Below are 25,094 nucleotides of genomic sequence, written 5' to 3'. Positions count from 1 at the left end.
GGTCTAAGGTGGATTTGTCAGGTCTGAAGCCATACTGATAAGGACCATTTAGACGATTAACGATTGGCTTCAATCTTTTACATAGTACTTTTGACAGAACCTTATATGCAATATTTGAATGACATATTTTTTGTGTATTGGGTAAATTTCCATCGTTCAATCGGGCTTGCATTCATTCGACTTTATGTTGCGAATTAACTGTAGCATGCTCTTCACCACCAGCTTTAAACAGCTCAGCCGGTTAACCATCGCCGCCTGCAGCTTTGTTGGTTTTGAGCCGCATTTTAGCTGTTGTAACTTTATTGTAATTGGAAGGCGGGACGATTATTTAATCGTCCATCGTCTCGAAATATTAAGCATGCTTTGAGCATCTATTACCAAATTACCATTTTCAGCTTTGCAGGAATTAACTCTGGGTTTATAACTATTTGTCAGGCTTTTGATTTTTTGGTAGAATTTTCGAGCCATATTCTTCCTGTCGCCCAGCTTCTCAAGCTCTTCGTACTCACGTCTTTCTGTTTCTTTATTTTTTCGCCTGAAAATATGTTTCTCTCTCCTTCTCTTTTGCCGATATCGTTTTTTAGTAGTGCGCGTCATAACTGACCACAGGGTAACTTCATATTTTGTGTGGTAGCAACAAGACACTCTTGATTGTACCAGCTGTTTCTTTGTCCACCGTGATATCCAATCACCTCTTCTGCAACGGTACGCATAGAGTTGGAGAAGTGGTTTAATTGCGCGTATGTATCGATTTTTTCAGATATATGGGAGAGTCGAGAAGCGAAGTTATTTTTATTTATTTATATTAAGTGCATTAAGTACATGCTTTTTCTTAGCTGTCTGTTGTGATTGCAGCTTTTCAACGTCCAGCTATCATTTTTCATCGCATTTAAACGTGTGCGGATGTTGGCTGCACAATGATCTGAGTCAATATTGGCAGGATCGTCACCTTTTTCAGTCAGGTAGAGAATAAGGACCTCCAAAAACTGATATTATTTTTACAACTTTTAAAATACTCAGTGTTTTTGCAAAGCTGCGAATGTAGCCAGACTTTGAAACGAGGACATTATGAAGTCGGTGAGGGGCCAGGATGTAAGGCAATAATTTTCATATTGAACTTTAGGAGAGCCCACTCAACCATCTTCCAATTAACTACTGAAAAAGTGCCGACACTGTTACTAAAGCCAATAATGGCACAAGTTTGGTTTTCCTTTACGAACTAGCTAAGAAGTTTGGAATTATAGGGTCTAAAAGTTGTCAGCTTGGGATGCTAAACAGACACAAAAGCCACGGTTCGTTCAGCCTGCTCAGTCGACTTTTGTCATTTTGAAAAGAAGCGAAGGCGATCAATGAAATGTCAGTGCGTTCGAAGTCGACTTAAGTTCAACCTTGTACTTCTCCGTGAGTGTCGAACGGTAAGGATTCGATGAGCTAACATACGTCTTCTCTACACCCTCATTAAGGGGTTGTATTTTTGGGATGTGTTTCCGAAAGTTTGAATTTGGTGTTAATTGATGGTGGAGCGATCAGTTTTAAACCATTTTCACTGATTAACTACTGTGTTTTCATTACAAGGCATCCTTTATATATATAAATTGAAAAGACACTGCCGTAGATTCTAACTTAAAAGCAATTTGTTGTTGCAATTAAAAAATTTTTAGTTTGGATAATTTTATATTCTTATGTTATGTTAAGAAATATTCAAAAACTGTTCAAGCAATGAATTTAATCAACACATTTAATAAGAAATAGTATGAATACGTAAGCTCGATTTTTGTTAAAATTTATTCACTTGTATTTTCAATTTCAATTCATTTCAACATTTATTTACATCTGCTTCTGAACTTATAGTTGTAACAGAAGGTAGTTTGATGTATACTTATTATTAATTAAATTAAACTTATTACTAATTAGGTTTAAAAAGTAAGCGATAAAAACAAAAAATGTTAAGTTAAATAAATAATAGGGAAATAATTATAATTATATATGTATATATATCTACAAAAAAATTATCCAAAATCTTATTCGTTTATAATAAATGATCTGATTTTAAGACTATTTAATATATATGTGAATATTGCTTTAGATGATTGCGGATCAGTGCAGTTGAAAATTAGAGATTTATTGTCTCTGAAAACTGTAAGTAGGAAACTAAGATGGTGATCTCGTACTGAGGAGTAAATAGGGCACTCAAACATAAAGTGATTCAACATTTCTTCAGTTTGTAAATTACAAAGTGTACAAAGGTTGTTGATTTCGAGTCTGTGAATTTGCCCGTTAATACAAAAACAAGTGCAGTGAGTTGATGACAACCGCAATTGGGCGATAACCTTTGCCATAAAAAATTGCTTACGATCAAAGAGGTAACAGGCAGGTTTGTCATCCAGGGCTCTTAATATATTGCAATTCATGGATTCTGAGTTGGTGGATTTTAGAATGTCTTTGAATTTTAGATATCTATCAATCCAAGTTGCTGCAGTCGGTGTTTCCCACAAGTTTGTCATATTTACAACTTTAAGAAATTCATTAAATTGTGTAACCCAATTAAATTCACTTGTAGAAGAATAATTTACGTGTAGGTAAATGAGACGAAGGAGACATTGTTTGGGGTATCTTGATTGATCCATTTGAAGTTTTCGTATAATGAAATCGATTGCGTGTTTGAAAACTCTATATGAAATTTTTAGAAGGCCTAGTTCAAGTCTAAGTGCTGCATTGTTTGTAGCTTGGGGGAGTGCTACCAAACGTTTGTAGTACGTTGATTGAACGATTTCTAGTGAATCACAGTAACGTAGACCCCACACTTCTGATGCATATAAAAGTGTTAGCCCGACCTTCCCAAGAATCTGATTTTAATTTACTTATAGTTTATACTGCCGTACCGAGCGCCATTTTCCCTTTTGTTATGGCAGTTTCTGCTGCACATTTGCCTAATGTGGAGCTTGAGAAATTTACTCCTAAGTATGTGTAGGACTTCACGACAGAAATTTTTTGACATTTGTAAAAGAAATTTTCTGCTATTGGCCTTCCCCCTTTTCTAAAGTGGACAATTTGGTTTTTTTCCGTGTTTACAACAATTTTGTTTTTTTCGCAGTAGCTTTCAAGTGCTAATAGATTTTTTCGTAAAATAATAGGGGACCTGGCTAGAACAATGGCGTCATCTGCAAAAAGCAGCATCAAAATATCATGTAGACCATAATTCTTTCTCAAGATCAGCAATAAACAATATGAAAAGGAGAGGGCTGAGAATTTCACCTTGGAGAACGCCTTCGGTAACAGAGATAGGATCGGAGTCTTTTTGTTGAAGTTTGATCACGAAGAAAGCCTTGTTGTAAATAGACTGAATTGCTGTTTGAAGAGTAAAAATATTATCAGTACATGATCTTTTTTTTCTAAACCCATTTTGCGACTCAGGAATTTTATTGTATTGTTCCGCCCATGGCAAGAGGCGATCATGCAGAATATGGTTAAAAATTTTTAACATGATATTGCATAGAGCAATGCCTCTATAATTTTCGGGTGAGTTTATATCACCTTTTTTGTGTAACATAATAAGTACGGACTGTGACCAAGAAGCTGGTGTGCTTCCAGTTAAGAAAATATTATTGAATACGGACTGTAGGATATAAATCCATTGACTGGATAAATTCTTAAAGAACTCTGCCGTAATCGCATCTTCGCCTGGAGCCTTATTGATTTTGATTTTATTTATTGCTGTTTTTATTTCAATTATTATTTCCGAATCCAGCGCTTCGATAAAGTTTTCAGACAATATAAATTGAATGGTAGGACGAGGTGGATAAATTTGCTCGTAGAAGCTTTGCCAAACAGAATTTGGTATGGGGTTGTTGACAAAAGGTTTTCGATTGTACGATTTAATAAGATTCCAAAAGTCTTTCGAACTTTTTACGTTAAAGAACTTGTTTTTGATCTTAATTTCATATTCCGTTCTTTTTTCAGACAGCATTTTTTTGTAATTAGTTTTTAAATCCATGTATACCGTTTTAGTTTCAGATAAAAAGCTTTGTCGCTTGCACTTTTTTAGGGCATGATTTAGATTTTTCTTTGAGGCCCGTAGCTCTGAGTCAAACCATGGCTTAGAAGTATAGTATAGAGGCATAAAGGACTTAGCGGATTTTTGTATAAAGGTTATAATTAGATCATTTTGTTGGTCATTGGATAAAGAAGAGAAGTGATGATTCATGTTCAATGATTCAAGACAGCGGTTCATGTGCATTGTAAAAATATCAGACTTATTTATATCCCATTTTAATCCGGTTTGCTTACAAGAAGTTACATTTGTACAATTTATATTGCTAGTGCCGGTAGGGAATTCAAGTTTTAAGGTTACCGGGAAATGGTCTGAACCAGAAGCAAGTGCTTGTACTTCTAGGTGTTTTTTATAAAAAAAAACAAGTCCAGCAAGTTTAACAAGTTTAACCCTCTTCACCCACTCTAGCGTTAAAGTCACGACCTACTATTAAGAGGATCCCTGCATATTATTTAATTATTTCATCGATTAATGGTTGAAGCAATTCTGAAGCAATATTTATATCATAATGTGGTTTAATGTACAATGAACCTAAAATAAAATTAAAATTATTAATACAATAAATGTTAAAAATCCACAAATTTGTTTTGCTTATTTCGCAACTTTTTGATAAATTTTTTTTAACTAGAGATACAATACCACCACTAGCTCTACCAGTGGACTTTTTCCTTGTTGCTGGGGCTGTCAGCGCATCATAGTTGCACCAAGGACTAAGGCTAGTATTGAAAGGTGTTGTTGACCAGGTTTCATAGACATGTATGATCTGCGAGTTAGCAATTTTTGATTCATTAAAAAGATTTGCAATACCGTGTACATTCCAAAATGTTATTTGAAGCTTAAAAAGATTGTATGTAGATGCTGTGTTCCGTGATGTTGATGGAGCGTCATCTGTAGTTGTTGTTAATGTGCTGTATTCGTTCTTTAATTTTTTGCCATATGGTTGTTTTGATCTAGCTCATTCATGATGCTTAATAAGTTAAGATTAAGGTTTTCAGGTTTGTTTCCATACATAGATTGGAGAGTAGTAGTCGCCTCCTCATTGCCACACTTTAGGATTCTATTTTTGCTCCATTTGCACCACTTGTTTCCAATGCGTATTCTATCATCTCGAACGAGCACCTTATGCGAACTATCTATTGAGAGAATTTTTTTCCTTATTAAAAGAAGAGCTTTTCTATGCCGTTGTCTGTCTTTGTTCAGGTCTTTTTCAATCCTAATCGTAGAATTTGCAAGTTTGTGTATGTTTTGGAAAACCAGGCCAATCGATTCTTCTGAAGTCATCTCTGCCAAGACGTTGATTTTATTTTCCCACTGTGATATGACTCTAGCTTTACGGACTAAAATGTTTATGCCAAGAGTTTCTTCACACAGTTTTGTGACACCTTCTTTGGGTGGCAGCTGATCTGTTAGGCCTTTGAAAATTAGGTTTTTTCCCTTATTGACGTCAATTAGCCGCATCAGTTTGTTTTTCATGTTCCAATTTAATTATTTTTTCTTTTAAAGTTTTATTTTCTTCTGAAAGCATTTCGAACGTACGATTAAGGCTGATTATATTTGTGTTGACAGCCTCTAAATCGGATTTAGTAGCAATATCCCTCAATTTCTCATCTAGAATGCTCACCATTGTTTTTTATATGTCCTGCAAAAGCTTCGACACATCCATACTGCCAACAGATTGTAGGTCACCTTTGTTAGGTGACACCTCTGAGATAGTACGTTTTGCTGCTGAGCCAGACATTGTATCATTCATTAATTTGGTGGATTTGGATGAAGGGCTTCTTCCAATAGGGATTATATTTTTCGTGGTCGATTTCTTAACAAAAATCTTTTTAGATTGTTAAATGGACGCGGTTTAAAACGAAAATTATTAGATTTCTAAATAGGTTTTTAAATGTTGTTTACCAATATTTAATTTATTAAATTTGTTTACTTTCCGCACTCTGTATTATGCAACCGGTCGCTTCGAACATTCAACTCAAACTCATATGATTAAAGTTACAAACACAAAGTTATATTTGTAATTAATTAAATTACAATTTTGTAATTCCAAAATACTATAATACTGTAAATACTGTAAATACTGTAATTTATGTACTAAAATTAAAATGTGATTTTAAAATTTCGTGTAAAAATTCAAAATATAAGCTAAATTAAAATATTGAATTTTATTATATTAAATATTATAAGCATTTTAATTTTAATTTCGTTATTGTTTATTGAGAATTTATATAATTATTTATTGTTCCATCAATTTTATTATGTAATGGAAAATAAAGGTGTTCTATTATCTCTTGTTTATATTAAAAAATGTTCTACTTCTTATAATATTTATTTTCCATTTTTTAGATGCTTAGTGATTTAGTTTTGTTACTTGGATTATCTTGCTTTGTTGTGATATTTCTAACTTTATTGCTGTAATTTCTTTATTCACTCATCTATTTGATCTCATCATCACTCATCTCATTATTATTCGCTCATCTCTTTGTTATTTTTTGCTGTTTACTTAATAACGATTTGTTGTTATAATTAAAAAAAAAAAAATTAAACCACTTTGTTGTTTTTACCACTGTTAGAATATTCTCCGCTATTCAAAACTTGTTTGTCAAAAATTTGTGCGCACACTTTTGCTTTATACAATAGTAATGGAATTCATATTATAAAATGTAAAATTTACTAAAATTGCACTTGTAAAATTTGTTAAGAAAATTTTTTAACACTTAAATAATTTATAAAATTTATGAAGGTTTAATAAATTTGCTTTTCTAAACAAGCCCAAATGTTTACATTCCGCACTCTGTATTTTGCAACCGGTAGCTTCGAACGCTCAAATCAAACTCCTCCGCTTGTAAACTTAAACAATTCCTACAAAAATGATTAAAGTGTGTTTTGTGTAACCGAATGCATGTTTAATCCAGTGCATTGTTTATTACTTAAAAGCTGCCGGTATATAATGTTATCACTGGACTGCAAATTCTAACCAACGAAGACATTGTCAACATCATTAATTGTGAGCAATTGAAATGTGTTATACTACAGACTTCGTTTTGGATCTAATTACAATTTTGTGATTAAACACAATATTTATATTATTAAAACCTTTCAAATACCAATAACGTTTATGACAATAAAAGTTACAAACTTATAGAATTTTTGATGTAATCTGCAATTTTTTTTAAAATTATTTAACGAAAAAACACAGCCTGTTGGTATTAGTATTTATAAAATATCAGAACTTTATAGTTGTGGTTATATTTTCTTAAACATTATCTTTACTAAAAAATTATATATTTATATTATGTTTATTTATTATACCATTACATATATTGTTTGTTTATGTATAAGAACAGAAACGAATAAAAAAAAGCAATACTTTTAATAGTTAAGTAATAAAAATTTAGTATTAATGTCAAACACATAAGAGGTATTCAGGATATCTGTGCATCGTTGCATGTGTAAAATTATTTGATTTTACAAAAACAATTCCCCTTCTTATAATTCTGCACTTGCTTTGCAAGACAATATTCAAGACCATACTTTCAACACCAATTACCTCTTGCATATTTTATTTTCAAGACTCTATTATGAATGATTCTATTTTTTTTACTGTACGCTGGGCAATACTTAATTTACCTTTATATAGCGATATGTTATGTTTTAACATTAAAATGTAATATTTCTTATATATTTTAAATGTTCAAAGATAGAAATACTCAAAACTCATATGTATTAAAAATTTGCAGCGCTGACAGTTGTTTAGTATTCATGACGTGACGAATCATAACAAGGGAAACCATTACGTAAACAGAAAGCGGAAAAATTGCGTGACTGTGACTGTAATCATAACATGGCCCTTAAAAATTATTTTTGTAAATTTTGACATTCTATGTGCGAATTGATGCAATATATTATATCTGTTTCACGAGCTACTCTTAGTAAAATATAAGTAAAGTACTAACTGAGAGCGTAACACAAATAAAGTGTCAAATTACCCTCTTTACACAGATTTTTATGGAACAGCTTTGGGTAAAATCTGGTGAGAACACCAATGCTGATTCACACATCCACACAAATTTTACTTGAAAGAAAATGTTCGAGAAAGTGTAGCATTTTAAAATTTCAACAAGGATTTTACGCTCTCTCAGATAAATTCTTCTATTCGAAAACTTGATGGTGGAACGCACTTGTGTATAGCTCGAGGAACAGACCTATTTTCACTTTAATTATTTGGTGGTTGACATATAAAATATTTGTGAACGATTTTATGTGTTTTGTTCAAAAACAATATTAAGCATATAAGTTCATTTGTGTTTTCGTTCTCGTATGTTGTGTATTTTGAACAATTTTATGTAATGTATGTAATGTAATACATAATACAATTAACTGTCGAATAGCATTAAACTAATGCGTGCGACTAAGGTTTTACGATTACAATATTGGTGCAGTTGCAAAAATTTTTGATTTATACAATCGATCTAAAATAGATTGTTATTTAAGAAGTAGAAATCAAAAAGGAAGATTTGCAAGAAATGTGAATTTAATTAATTATTAAGTATTGTAGGCAATATTATTTACATAGTTCGAAGATTTTGTGATTTGTGATGGAAAATTTTCATATGTCAAATAAAAGTTTTAAAAGTATTTTTGATTTAGTGTAACCACACTTAAAAATTAAAAAAAGAATCCGACCGATGAATGAAATACCTTCTAAGAAAAAGCTTGATTTTGTTTTAGAGTAAGTTTTACATTATTTAAATTGTTCATATATCTGTAGTTTATATTATATTTTTAGATGTAAAGTATACGGAATGTTATAAAGACACGTTGCTACTATATACAGAATCAGTAAACAGTACTTTGAGGTAATGTTGAAGGAAATCTCTGACGCACTTGTTTAAGGGGTACTACAGAAAATTTCAAAAATGGCGGAAGGAAGATTGAAGCAAACTTCTGAAAAATTTAGAAAGTGAAAAAAAAAAACACTTTACTTTAAATGACCAGGAAAGTCAGACAGCTTCTTTTTAAATCGCAAGGTATTTGTCATAAAAGATATTTGTACTATAATTTTATGTTTTAATGTCTTATATTTTTAGGACTTCTTTCGTGTTGACATTATGGCAGTTGCGGTTCACTCATTTGGATATGGATGCTTCTCGTAGAGAAAGTGATTCTATAACTTTTCACAAAGGTTCATTAGGGCGTCCGTACTACATAGAAAAGTTAATTTGCTCACGATGTGAACGTTTTTAAAACGACTATACCTGTTGTATTCGTGGCTAATGACGCTTTTCCACTTTGTCAATGAATAATAAACCCATATGCGAAGTTGAGGACATTTTTAATTAGAAACTTAGTCTCTAACGCATAAATTAGGACTCAAAAAGTCCATACTTCCTTACAAATTAGGTAAATTGATGTGACGAAAATGAACAAGTATTTAAAAGAAACTAAGACAAATAATTGCAAGAAAATACCTTGGTTTATACTGAACCAAGCCTTTAACAGTCTGGTACACATGAAATTCTGCTAAAGATGTTAGAAAAGGCATAAAGTTGTATTTTTATATCACTTATTTTAGGCTTAGTTTCATAGTTTCATATATAAAATATTCAGATCTAAACAATTTTTTTTAATATATATTTTAATATATTAACAAATTATATCCTAAATATTCAAATTATATTATTGTCCTAAAACTAATACCCTACAAAATAATTCAACAAATAGAAATAAATTATTTCAAATAATTACATATAATGTAAAATAATATAAAATATCCATCTTATTTATTTGATGTTTTATTTAAACTAATCGCGTAACAATTTGCAAGCATACTGACTGATTTTATTGCTACGTATTGTGATTCATTTGGAGAAAGTTGTTCTGAAATCAAATTTATGGTAAATGGTTTAGAAAGGGTTTTAGCTACCAATTTCTTTTGTGTAGTTAATGCAGTTTTTTAGCATCGTAGCTAGTACTACAAATATTATGTTCAATGTGAGAAAGAAATTAATACTTACGTCATAGCAATAATGTCTGGTTTTTGTGGCTTTTGTTTCATCTAGCTCATCCATAGTGTTGGAAGTGCTAATATAAAAAAATGTTAATAGTAATAACATAATGTCCACAAAAATACTTCGTAAAACATGATTATTGAATAATTTGAACATTTATAAAAGACCTGTGTTTATGAGTTATGAACTTAAGCGTTATATTTCATTACTTAAATCGTTGTCTTTTAAAAAATACTGTTTTTTCTTTATGCTATAAATGACATGGCTGATTGACAATTTTCAACTATGACAAATTTGTATGTCTTCTATGAAATATTTTTAACCTAATCTGAATATTTCTTGCCACTCATAAAAAGCTCCTCAGTTACCGACTACAATATACTCCTTAAAGTACTCTTGTCGGATATTTGTATTTCTGTTTTTAAATTTTTGTTCCATATATCTGGATAAAATTCCGCGACACGAATCACTCCCATAGTGCCATCTGCATCCAATTAGCGTTTGATATTTTTAGATGAATTACTCTCCATTTCACGTAACCACTAGATATCATTAAATCAATATATAAATAATAAATTTTTTACTTTTACTTTATTTTTTAGTAAAAATAAATTTTCTAAAATAAATAAATGCATGTTATAACATATTATATATTGTATAGCGAATAAGTTAAACTGTTAAAAATTTACAAGTTGCTAAACAGTTTGTTTGCAAGATTTAAAATTGCAAACACATCATTGACTTTGTTGTGAAAAACCTACAATACTTAATAATTCTATAATCTGTTCATGGTTTGAGTCCACAGAATTTTTGTAGATGATGGTGGTTATGCTTTCAATAATATATGATTACACTTTTGAAGAACTGTATCACAATGTCACATTGAAGATAGAATGAAACATAATCTGCAGTCCGAAATGTGTACGGAAACACCATTTTCCTGTACATACTTTAGGACTACGATAAAAATTGACCACCTTTTTAATCGTAAGTGATTTTATATAATATATGTTGCAATTAGGATTAAGTTCACCACAAAATGAAAATTCCACAAAATTGAAGATACAATAAAATTTAAATATTGGAATCAATGACCGCGATCAGTTCTCTAGCTTGATAATGAGTTGTCATTTACGTCTGCCGACAGAAGGTTCCCTTCACATGTATATTGATGCTTTCCTACTTCATAACATTAATTCCATGCAAGAGGATTCACATTTGGTGTGCATTTAATTTCAAATTATATTATGGTATTTTCGTAATTATATCTTTCTTATCTTTTTTGGTATTGCTATTGATTTGTACATAGTAGATGACTGTTTGCTGTATAGTAGAGTTATTTTTTGGTGCAATTATAATGGTTTTCTAAGTTTCTCAATTCTTCGTGATATATATCGCTTAAAAGTTGAATAACTTTAGTTTGAACTGTAAAACATTGATCTATCATATAGGTAGATTATTGTTTCGCCATGATAAAAAGTTAATTGATTCCCTTCACACCTGGTAAGATTAATTGATGATTGAATTTATAGATTCAACTAGATTGTGAATTTTATTGTACTGCAACTGGATTTCTTTATATATTTATTTTAATAGTATTTACTGTTTTTCAAATACCGATGTTTATTTTTTAATCATTTGCCGGAAGTTATGTTGATTTTGTAGTAAACTTTTCCTGTTTTCTTCATCGTTTCAATTATCTTCATCCATCATTTCGAAAAGAAGATAATAGAACGATCTAATCAGTGTTAATAGTGATTGTTTTTCTCTTTTCCTTGACCGACCACATAAATTATTCCCATCGTCTAATCTCTGACAAGTTTTTCTAAAAATCTGATTATATTTTTTGCAAGAGTTTCCAACTCTCTACCAAATTAATTTTATTTTTATTTTTATTTTTGTTTCTGTCTTAACAACTAAACATATTAAAAAATGTCTAGGTGTCAGAACATGATATATTGTTAATTCTGCAACTTATATACAAAACTAGTAGTGAGTAGAGTATTTCTTTGATTTGATTTAACAGTGTCGTCATGTTTTCAAATGTTAACTTTATTCCGCCTATTATGCATTTCAGATGATATTTTGCTGCTTTCACAGCTAATTCGATATATCACAAAAATGTCGGCTTGCTGGTGGAATAAAATTGCAGTCAATTTTTTCTGCTGCGAAGATTGGATTAAAGACGTTTGCGATTTTCCGAATCACATTCCCAAATTCTTTGTATAGTTTACTTTTTAATGCTTCTATAAATGTAGTACTATTATCTGAATACAGATGTGTCCTTTCTTGCATCTCGACAAAAATCTTTTCAATGCTGTCTGATTTAATTATAGAAAGAATACTGACCTCTATCGGGACTTGAAGATCGAATCTGAAGACGCAGTTTGCGCTAAAGCACTAAAAACGGTTAGACAAATGTTTGTGGAAATTATGAACAATAAACAATATAAACAGCTGTCATTTTTTATTAATTTTACGTAGTTTGCAATTAAGTTTAACAGATATACCTGTATGTAGTTGGTAACACTTCAAAATCGCCTAACCCTGTAATTCCAAATTATTAGATATTAAAATTCTCATCTATATTGAAACTAAAATATGTTCAACTTTTTATTTGTACATTTTGATTGCATTTTTTAAATTTCTTATTGGTTCCAGTTTTCATCCCAATCATATTTCAATTGCCAAAGCTTTTCTGTATATACCATAATTTGCATTAACTGTTGCTGGTGTTAATCAACCTAACCGATGAAAAACTTTTGTGAATTCTGAGAATACCATTCTTTAAGTTCATTTTTCATTTGTTGAGATATTTATATAAAACGGGAATTCGTCCTTAGTTGGATTCCATTTTAAACCCAATGTCTTTATTGAATTGTCTTCTTTTATGCACAACATTATATTTTCAGCATTAATAGACAGATCTTCTGAAATGAATTAATTATTTAACATCTATTCTCGCAGCTTAATTAAACACATAAAATTAATTTTTATTATAATATATTATTGCATCAGTCTCAGTTAATGAATATAGAAATTGTTTTTAATAGTATTTTTTATATAAATGTCTTCGCTATAACTACGTATATCTGCTATTTGCTGTAAGGTGCGAAACGCTAAATATGTGGTAACCGCTACCCCATAAGTTACGGTTTTTGTTGCTGCTGCTTGTTTTTTAGAACTCCCAAAAAACAATTTTTTAAATGAAATATATCTTGCACAAATTATCTTTCTTCAGTGTCTTTTGTTTTAGATGGTTTCTGAACTTCTAGACATTTTCAGTCTTTGTGTATGTTGTATTGTTCTAATTTTATAATCCGTCTAATTCTTCAAAATCGTTGTCAGTTTAAGGCTGATATCACTTGATTTTTTATTTTGTTTGTTATGAGTTACCACACAAATATGGATTTTTGCCCGGCTGTGTTGTTGGTTTTTTAACACCTCTCATAGCTTTTGAATTGATATTCTCCATATTATTATATCCATGCGGTCGTTTTTGTCGAATTTAGGATCTGTCAATTTATAAGTGTCCGAAATACTGCTGTCAAACTCTACTGTCTGTTCCTTCATCGATTTAATAATTTTTTCTTCATAATATTTTTATTTTAAATCTCGACAATATTTCCATAAAAACTTCAGAATAAGACGTGCCACTAGCCATTATTTGACACACGTGATAATTTTGTTTTATTTTTAATTTTGTTTAATGATAATTATTGAGCTACAACTTCAGTTGTCTTTGATACTAAAGAACCTTGATCAACGAATGCTCTAATAATCAATTATTTCTGTTAGAATATTTTCTACTGATTAATGCAGTTGGTGTTAAAGTTGGTGTTCTACTTTCTGTTTTTATGTGTTGACATGGATTTTTCTTGTTTATTAATTTTTACATTTCTTTTATAGTTTTTTTGAATATACACCAACACCAAATGCGAAAGAATATGATGGGAATTTTTACATTTATTGCATTAAGAAGTAACATTTGTTGCGATTGTTTAATTTAAGCATTTTGCTCATATCTACTTACCACGAATCATCGCTATTTGATGTCCAACTGACATGTCTGTAAGTCTAGATGGAAGTTCTTTCGGCTTTACAAATAGATGTGTCTATTTTTGTATTAAGCTTCAAGCGTTTAAAATTGCTGCTCTAAAAATGTTAATATATCGTATTTTTTTCTAAGAATAATGTGTACACATAGTTCAAACCAACTAGATTCCATATTTTTATCTGAACAACATTTAAATGCCTGAATACATTGATTTGCTGCATTATACAAATTTCTTATTCCCAAAAATGATATAGTAGAAAAGAAAATTCATGTGATTTTGTTGTCAAATTGCAGTGAAAATCTTATACTATGTTTAGACAGTTAAATTTCTTTAATTTTGTTAAAATGAAATTACTTTAATTTGGAAAGTGTTCATATTACCAAAAATGAAGGAAATCATATGTTTTTGTTTACAAATCAAATGTTGAAAATTACATGCTTAAAACAACATTTGTATCTGCGAAATTTCAAAAGTTGATTATTATAACTATAAAGGATGGCTTTCAGTAGTGTTATTAGCTTAAGTGGATTTCAGGTATATGAATAACTATTTTTTATCCTATTTTAAATTAATAACAGTTATAGTTTTTTCTCTATATTCAAATTTAAAAATTTGCACTATCAAAATATTTTCTCTCAATTTCCTTAATTTGGGACAGTATGAATACTTTCCAAATAAACTTAATGCAATTTTAATGAAATTAAGAAAATTTGGCTGCCTTAACATAGTATATTCTAAACTTGAAACTGAATTTTGTATGGAAAAAAACTTAATTTCGGTGAACCGAAAACGAAATTAAGATTTTTGCGAAATTAAGGTGTGTCTGAAGATAGTATTAATCTATTATTTTAATATCTTCTTATTAAAGTATTTCAAGCAGTTTCAAAATTTGCTGATGGTCTATTTAGTCAAAATAGATATTCTGTTTGTGCTTCACATTTCACATTGAATCTTAGTTAATCGAGTTTGGTTGATGCAGTTAAATAAGATAATTGTGAGTTAAGGCCCTAAATGACAAATGATGCAGTTGAACTACCATCTATTTAGAATCGATATACCTTTCGGTTGCAATAAAACTATATTTATATTTCGTATAATGACATATTGTTTTCAAGTGTGCCGAAGAGTTTGCTTCTGTTTTAAATTGCGATAAATGTTTACAATTCATAATAAATTTAAATTATAATTAAATTATATCGAATAAAATTTATTTCTCAATAAAAAAATATTTAATTTTGTTTTTATTAATTTAACTGAGTTCAAAATATTTGGGACAAAATTTTTTATTTTAGGTTTATCGAAACGTACACGGCAATACTAGTTTCAAATAATATACGCAAAACGTAGTGAAGAGAAAAAGATATGCAAAAAATAATGAGCGAAAGCAATAAAGCGTGTCATACCTTACTCTAAGCATGCCAGCAATGATGAAGCTGCGATGATGAGTACTGCGACAAAAAATTTAAACAATAAACTAATTCGTTCATAGATTGGATACCGGGTGATGATGGCTGAAATAAGAGATATCAAATTGATGCAGATGAAGACTATATTTGTGATCATTGTGATAGCAGCAAACATAATTACGGCGAAAATTTATGAAGTCAACATGTTACCTAGCAATGTGTAGTTCAAAAGAATAATTTAAATTGTCAAGAAAATAAAAGGAAAATACTAATTGCCAAAAAGAGCGCTTAAAATTAATAAAAAATGCGCTGAAAAATCAACGTTATTTGTGATTTGTTTTTATATTTAATTTGATACAATATTTGCTTTATGTCAGTCTTGTCATTTAGTAAATTTAAAGGAATACACAATCGCGATGTTAAGAATCAAATCATTCAATGTTTTGTTTTAAGAAATGTTTAAGCTATTTTAATTAAAATAAATTGACAAAACAAACTGTGTTTTAGTTCGAAAGAGCTAATGTGGCAATGTGATAAGAGTATCAAATCGTTCCTTGATAATACAAATATTGAAAGATCGAAAGCTTATGAAGAGAAACTAATTAATTCTATAACTGAAGGTATTCCTGATGAGTAGTTGAAAATATAAGCAAAAATTTAATATTTCAGTAACAATAATCAATAAGAATTCAGGAACATATTATTAAAACAACGGATACGTTTTGGCACAGTTATATTCTGACCTGAGAAATGCTAAGGAAGGAGAAATTAAAATGATTTAACTGTAAATCAGAAGAGAGAACTTGGCGCTTGTGTTGCTTGTGGGAGTTAAAAACACGATGTAGCCAGTTGTCTGTAACAGAAGACAATGTAAATGAAAAAAGATATGTAAGACTATCAAAGATTATCAAATTTTATTTAGATAATTGTTTATATTCAAATTGTTTATATATAGTTTCATTAATTGATATCGGCAGTTTTGTGAGCGTAATTAAAAATCCTGCCTCTCTGAGGAACACAACAGCCTTAGTAAATTAAATTAAAAAAAATAATCCATTTTAATTCCAATTGTGTAGAGATTTGTTGAAGGCGAACACTTTAATCTTAGTATACAAAAACTATGTACATATATGTATATACAAGCAATAGTAAACTTCGAAATAATTATTTTACTAATACAAATTTTTAAAAATAAAAGTTTATATTTAAAAATATATGTAAAACATTCAAAATGAAGCGAATAAAAATGCGTTTAATGAAAAGACTGGTTATGTAAATTCGGTTATGATCATGATTATCATTAATAGCTGTAATTAAAAAAAATATTAATTTAAACGCAAAGAATTATTTTAAAATTAACAATTTTTGTTCAATTTAATTTTTAATTAAACAAAACCCGTTGGATTTATTTAATTAGAAATTTTTTAACATTTTTAGTATTTCGACCATCTTCAATTTTCATCTTTAGGAATTATTTACAACAACTATAGAATATACATAAAAATTTAAATGAACTAATGAACAATATAATAAAATACGTTAAATTAATAAAGCAATTGCAAGCAATAGAATACAATATATAAATACAATTCCTGTTTCTATTCATTGTATTTACATATAATAGTTGTAAATATTTTCTAATGATGACCATCGAAATATCGAACTTGTTAATAAATTGAAATAAAATTTGTATATAAAATGACTAAACGTGTTTTGTTTTAAATAAAAATAAAATTGACTAAAGAGTAAACGAAATAACTTTGATTTTATCACAAAAACATGTACAAAAAAAATATACAAAATCTTTGATAAAAATTATTTCAAACCGGAAGAAAAAATTAAATAAAACTAAAATTAAAAGATTGATTGGTCTTTTTATTGCAGTCCTAGACGTTAGTTGAACACGGAAAAAGATAAATCCAAAAAATATCGGATTTATGTTTAAGTAAAGCACTCGTAAAAGCAAGTGAAACGGAATTTGAAGTTAATTTAATTCCAATTATTGATTATGTGTTAGATAGGCTTTAATATAAAACGATTTTACCAAATAAGGTTTGAAGAACTTATATTGTTATATATATATGGATAAAGGTTTAATAAAGTATACTTTGTCTATCACATCATTAGCACAGTTTGATTTTAAATGTCATTCAGCTTAACAAACGTTCTATCGTGGTGGGCAGATTAGCAGTTTTAACATCATATGAAATTTGTCCAAAATTATTGCTTTGTGGAACACTGGAGAAGATTTTATACAAATTTGATATTTCCTCATTTACTTTATAAACTGGCGGTCGTTTATACATGACAACATAATATGGAAAGGGTACTATTTCTTTCAGTTTGTATAGCGGTTTTGTATACATGTATTCATTGTCTTTTATTGCAGTACGCATGATTTTGTAAGCTCTATAAATTTGTTTAATGGTTTCATATTGTTCTCTGATGCTATATAAACTTGATATTTAAGCTTTTCCTTTAAATGCATACTGATTCGGGGTACCTAATGATACAGTACCTTTGTTGCAATGCATGCAATTTTGTTAAAAGTATATGAATTATGTAAGTCATCGAATTTTTTGTGTAATAAGTACTGTAGTTCTCCTCTTGCTGATCCTGTCGAATAGTTGCAACTAGTATATATCTTTATTATTTGTAACAGATCTTATATGTACGCAGAATATTGAGTCATGATTTGTGTTGTGATGCTTTATATGATATGTTTACTATCTTGTGTCCACATCTGGGGAGTTCAAAACTAATGCGCGTTTCAAATCAACACAAGAATACAGAGTTCCTGATTTAACTCATTTAGATGATATAATTCTCACAATGGATACACAGAAGATGATATATAAGCTGATAAAGTAATTCAAGCTATAAAAACTTTTTATATATGAGATAAAGCCGACCAAGTGCAAAGTTTCTTAAGTGCTCGTATTTTGTATTGCAATCTGTATTTATTTGAAAAATAACATACCTACAATCAAAAATTCTTTTAACTTATCTGGTCTATAAACAGTGGCTAACAGCTTATTTAATGCAGACAAAAATTTTCTTGAAGTTTTTTTTTCAAAATATATTGCAAAATTAAAAAAACAAAGTATACAAAGTTGTGGTTTATAGTGTTTTAATTTTATTTCCAAAAACAACCCAAAAATCTCAGTAATGCAATAAAAACCAAAATCATAACACCCAGTGGCTATTCGAACTGGCTGTTATGAAATCATGAGAGTCATTTTTTTGTTCTGCATTCTCAATCTGTATATTATTTGTCTGTGGTAATATCTTATGTCGAACGTTTTTCTCAATAATTATTAGCTATCCCTTTATCTGTAGAGTATTCACTTTTATTTTTATACACTATAATAATATATTAATATTTATATTAATTTAACCATGTTTCAGTTATATATCATTCAATTATAAAAATTAAAAGATTCCATCTTTTTATAACATATGCCTCTAGCACTACAAGCAATTGTATTTATACATTACAGCATTATGACAGAAACTTCAAAGTAAGAGATGTGATAACTTCAAGTTGATATAATTCACGTAACATGCCTTAAGTTTAGTAATTAATTGTTTTGTTAAATGTTTAATTTGGATTTGGAAATAATTTTTCATATTTTTATATTATATTCGAGCTTGGCACTACTCTATTACTACTAAGAATTTGAATTTACATTTAATATTTTCTGTTCATTAAAGTCTGTTCAAATTTATAAATATAAAAAACCCCGTAAACCTTTATAATATCTACAAATATTTAGTATTTGCTATTATTTAATAATTATATTATAAGAGATTTATAAAATAATAATTATTATGCTAAACAGAGAAATGGTATTACAAAGACAAATGTGTATGCCAAACTTGTTATGCGCCGCCAATATCAGTTTTAGGACAGTGCAAGAGATGTGCTTATATTTGGTAACATACTGTTATTTATAATTTCCAAACAATTAATTAATTAAATCACTGCGGCGTTCACATTAAATAATAGGGATATTTTCACAGTCTTGCAAAACCATGGCAAGGTGTAGGAAATGTATAAATGCTGTACTAAAATTGCAAGAGTGCGAAAACATGTTGCAGAAATGCAACATCAAAATAAAACAGCTGTAAAATGTAAAGCAACAGATGTCAAAAAAGCTGTCCAGGGTTTTTTTTTTGTTTTTGCATCGTTGCTAACATGTATTAACATGTGTTTGGGTGTAGAAAGATTGCAATCAATTGCAAGAAGCTTTGTGGGTGTGTTTTGTTCTATGCATTTCGTACACCTTGCAATGAGTTTGCAAGACAGAATGAATATCCCTAATATTAAATATAAATAAACACTTATACCTACAGGTCTAAAATCCGAGGAAAAGTTGGAATCGGCGTCTACTGCCAGTCTACAGAAATACAGTATATATATGTAACAAGGTTGCATCACTATCCCGATGACAGGAGGTAGTGACGTAAGCGAAGTGTGAAGCAGTTGAAATAACATACACTTGGCAGAAAAACTCTGCGTACAGAAAGTAAATTTTGTTTCAACATATAAAAAATTACTAAATAAATAAATTTTTTAAATTAATTTTATTTTTTATTAGTACTTTTATTTGTTATCTTCATTTTAAGGTAAAAATTATTTCTAACAGATTAGTAGAAAAATTATAATAATTAAAAATGTAAAAAATCAGCGCTATCGGTGGCAGAAAAAGTCTGCGTACAAGAGTTTAAAAAGCGTCAAAATATATTATTTTTGCAAAGATTTTACGTTTTTAGTAACTTCTTGGATAACCTTTCCTTTTTATGACCTCCATAAGTCGTTTTGGTATCGAATTGACCAGCTTCGCAGTCTCATCGCTGCTTATTTTACCCCATTCCGCGTCGCTCACGTTCTTTAGCATTTCTTTGGAGGTTATATTGTATTCATGTACCCGACGCTCCAATAAATGCTATAAATGTTCTATAGAATTCCAATATGGCGATTATGATGATGTTTTGATTTGCTTTGGCACATTTTAAAGCAACCAAAACTTTACAACTTCTGCCGTGTGCTTTGGGTCGTTATCTTGTTGAAGTAAGTAATTATTCTGCAACCCCAACTTTTTGGCACTGCTCTTTAAATTGCATTTTAAAATATTAAAATGATCATCTTTATTCATTATCGACTCAATGAATTCAATTTTTCTCACTCTATTACTCGCCATACACCCCCGCACTATTACTCCTCCACTACCGTGTTTTATTGTTGGATATAAATCTTCATTATTAAAGGCATTACCCGGGATTCGTCATATAAGTGTTCGACCTTTGATGCTAAAGAGACCAAATTTGCTTTCGTCTGAAAAAATTATGCGTTCCAAAATTCTGGAGACTTTTTTAAATACTCCCTTGCGAATGCTAAACGCTTCATTCTAATATCTTTGGAAATAAGCGGCTTGCTTCGTGCAAACCGGCCATCGTAGTGGTATTTTTTTTAAATTTTGTGTACAGTATCCACGTGAATTTGCTTCTGGAATGTCTGGTCAATATATTTTTATAACAGAAGTCCAGTTAGACTAGGATTATCTATCACAGAATTAATAATGCTGCGGGTTTCTCTTGTTGACAGCTTGGATGGACGCCCAGATCACAACTTTGAGGGCAATAATCCTGTTTACTTGTAGTTGTTCACTACTATTTGGATAAAAGAATGTGAACGCTTAACGATTTGACCAATTTTGCGATACATTTTCCTTATTTTCCATAGATCAATAATAATACTGCTCCCACTGATAATAATTTCTTTTCCTTTATTTGCCATTATAAATTTAATTACTTTTTAATTGTTAAATTATAAAATAAGTGCGTGGGATTGTGTATAATGATATACTGGTACAGTAAAACATAAAGCACGCCAAAATTCTACTGTTAAAACTTCGGGAATTCCCCTTTATATGTTTTGTACGCAGACTTTTTCTGCCACCGATAGCGCTGATTTTTTACATTTTTAATTATTATAATTTTTCTACTAATCTGTTAGAAATAATTTTTACCTTAAAATGAAGATAACAAATAAAAGTACTAATAAAAAATAAAATTAATTAAAAAAATTTATTTATTTAGTAATTTTTTATATGTTGAAACAAAATTTACTTTCTGTACGCAGAGTTTTTCTGCCAAGTGTATATAATGTATTTTAAATAAAAAATAAACATTTTTCTTTTTACAATAAATATTTCACTAAATTAATAAATTTTATAAATTAATGATTATTCTTATAACATTGCATCCTTGTACAAAAATGGAATTCGATACGAAGCATCAGTGAACGTCAATTGGATAGAAGCGGCAGCGTCATTGATGACTGACTAAAAATACCTCTAATTGATGATTTAATTGATTAATTGATAGCACGTATTCGTATGTCGTGAAGACGACTTGAACAATTCAATTAACAATCTAAATGATTTAGTTACCGATTATTTTACAATAGAAAAATTCGGAACGAAACTGGTATCGGTTATTATATCCGAAGTTAATGAACGTGATAAAAGCATTTTGAGCGAAACTACGAAATATGTTATGAATAAATACGAAGGTGTTATAGAAAAGCGATCATTTGCCATGCATAAATTATTACGCTATAGCATAAGAAAGTAAGTTTGACAAAGATAAGAAGTTTGCGAAGTGGCATACAAATGATATTGATGTACCGGATATTGATGTACAGGTGTACCGGTATGAAATGAGCGTTTTTTGGTGAAAATAAAACACTAATTATTAATAGGAAAGTAAAAAACATTTTATTCAAAGGATTGGCCATTGCTTTCTACACATTTTGACCACCTTTCTGGCAATTTGTGGATACCACGCCAAAAAATTGTTCGTCTTTTAAAGCAAACCAACCAGACACCCAATTTTCGACCTCCTCGTAGGAATCAAAATGCTGCTCAGCCAATGTGTGTCCCATCGATGAAAACAAATGGTATTCGAAAGGAGCCAAGTCTGGTGAATACGGCGGGTGAGGTAGCAGCTCCCAGCCAAGTGTTTTGATTGCATCCTGAACCCGTTTTGCTTTGTGTGCAGGTGCATTGTCATGGAGGAGAATTACCTTGCCGTGTCTTCTGGCCCATTCTGGTCGTTTCTCGATCAATGCATGGTTAAAATTTATCATTTGTTGTTCATAGCGATCCAGCATTTTTGACGGTTTCATTGATGGTTTCACAAGGTTTTAGGAGCTCGTGGTACACCACACCTTTCTGGTCCCACCAAACACACAGCATTGTCTTCTTGCCGAATCAATCTGGTTTTGCAGTCGATGTTGATGGTTGTCCCGGATTAACCCATGATTTTTTCCGTTTAGGATTTTTAAAATAAATCCATTTTTCATCGCCAGTAACAATCCGATGCAAAACTGATTTTCTTTCGTGTCTTTGAAGCAAAATTTAACAAGTATTTTTTCTGTTTTCCATCTGTCTTTCATTCAATTCATGTGGCACCCATTTTCCACACTTTTGGATCTTTCCCATAGCTTTTAAACGGTCAGAAATTGTTTGTTGTGCAACATTTAACATTTCTGCCATTTGCTTTTGACCCAAAGTGTCATCTCCATCCAATATCGTTTGCAATTCGGCGTCTTCAAACTTTTTTGGCGGTCTTCCACGTTCTTCATTTCTCACATCAAAATCATTATTTCTGAACCGTTGAAACCATCTTTTGCATGTTGCTTCTGATAGAGCATGATCACCATATGCCTCGACAAGCATTCGATGCGACTCTGCACCACTTTTCTTTAAATGAAAACAAAAAATTAATGTTTTCCGCAAATCATCACTTTCTGGTACAAAATTCGACATTTTTAACACGATGAAAAAATATGATGTTGTCTGTTCAATGACTTGATGTATACTAAATATATTGCACACATGTCATAGCAAACAAACAAAAAGAAATAAAGGCTCGTTCACAACAAATGTTCCCTGTCGGAACATTTGTATCTTTACGCTCGCTTCATACCGGTACACCTGGTAAGATAAATAACACTCAAAAAAAGTGGTATTTGCAGCGCTTTGTGTATGTAACCACAACAATAAATTACGAATAGTGTTCAATATTGCAAATACTTCAAATGCAACATCAAGCGTAAACGTTTAATAAATTTGTTATTCAAATTACATCCAATCCAAGTCCAACAGTTTAATTAAAATATTTTCTGCTTTGAAATTTGAATTATTGGCAGCAGTGTTGGTAGTCGCTTCACTGTCCTATCACGATACTAATCCACAAAAATGCTATCTATGAAACGTTTCGAAAACTGTTATTTTGGGTAATCTTCAGTTTTCTGTCAGTTTTTTTATTATATTAAAGAGTTTAAAATTTATGATCTATAAAAAATTCTTTACGTAACTGAATTCTAAGTTCTTCTTCAACAAGTTTATACCGTAACGTTAAAATATAAAAAAACAATTTCTTCATCTGTACCGCTTTCTTCGAACTGTCACTGAATTCCATATGTTGCATATGTTTTAGATCCACTTTCATTACCTCCCCGTCGTGAGCAATGTTTACGTAAGGCCAAACAAACAAGTATTCATACTATGATGACGCATTCAACTGGTGCCGGCAATGATGATCAATTAGCTGAGCCCGACGAGTTTGCAGATTCGGATACAGATCCAGTGTGGACACCGCAGGAAGAGGATGTAAGTATATAATAACATAGAGTAGTAAAATATTATTTCTAATTAGTGAAGGTTAGTATCTCAGGAAAATTTCTTTGCATTTGTTTATTTCTTTGGTTTTGTTGCAGAACGAAGATGGTAAGGGTTACAAACGTAAAACTCTTCGACGAAGTAAAGGTCAAGCCAGAAAAATTAATTATAATTATCAACAGCAACAACAATTACATAATAAACAGTCAACTTTACAACCGCAAGATTCACCGCAACGTGAAACTGAAGTTATAAAATGTGAGAGCTATATTCCCAATCAAAATTTGTTAAGTAGTACAACATATTCCAATTCTGTTTCAATGCCAACTGATAACTTTAAGGTAAGCGCTGATTACTTTTGAAGTAATATTTATTTTTTTATTCTAGTTAAATAATTTTATTATTATTAAATAATAATTATTTCCATATTTAAGTATAAAATTTTTGTAAAATGTTAACATTTCATATAAAATTTATTTCTCAATATATTTATTTTAAGCTCCAAATTCGTAATATAAAATTGCATTTTCATTTAGCAAAAAATTTTATTTAAAATGATTACGTCTACAACAATTTGTCTTGTACATCCAAAAATAGGTCAATTTAAGAGTTAATGTTTTATTTATTTTTGCTTAAATTTGCGTCATCTGGAACAAACCTGAATAAAAGAAGTTTAATAAGGTTTTTGAATCAGTTTTCCAATATACATATTTTGTTCAAAACATTTCTTCATGCCAGTTCTTCATACCTGAAATTTCGCATGATTTTTTATCTTTTAGTCAAATTGAAAACCAACAGTTTTTAAAGCAGAAAAAGTATATTTCTCAATATTTACATTTACCGTTAATTTAAATTCGCTTACAAATATAAATGTGTCA

The 25,094-nt window shown here is 30.0% G+C and overlaps 1 protein-coding gene across 5 annotated transcripts in view; it reads left to right on the top strand.

Moving 5' to 3' along the window:
• The window catches only part of LOC119672921 (probable serine/threonine-protein kinase yakA), a 72,040-nt gene that overhangs the window by 20,292 nt on the left and 26,654 nt on the right, over window positions 1–25,094 (top strand). For all 5 annotated transcript variants that reach the window (XM_038084091.1, XM_038084090.1, XM_038084089.1 and 2 more), the window contains 2 exons: window positions 24,035–24,207; window positions 24,315–24,557. In XM_038084091.1, the coding sequence (XP_037940019.1) occupies window positions 24,035–24,207; window positions 24,315–24,557 (416 nt within the window). The remainder of the gene's footprint in view (window positions 1–24,034; window positions 24,208–24,314; window positions 24,558–25,094) is intronic.

The sequence above is a fragment of the Teleopsis dalmanni genome, chromosome 1 (genome assembly GCF_002237135.1).
Source record: "Teleopsis dalmanni isolate 2A chromosome 1, ASM223713v2, whole genome shotgun sequence".
Taxonomy (NCBI): Eukaryota; Metazoa; Arthropoda; class Insecta; order Diptera; family Diopsidae; genus Teleopsis; species Teleopsis dalmanni.
The sequence above is the reverse complement of the archived record's forward strand: the minus strand, read 5'-3'. Positions and strand labels throughout refer to the sequence as shown.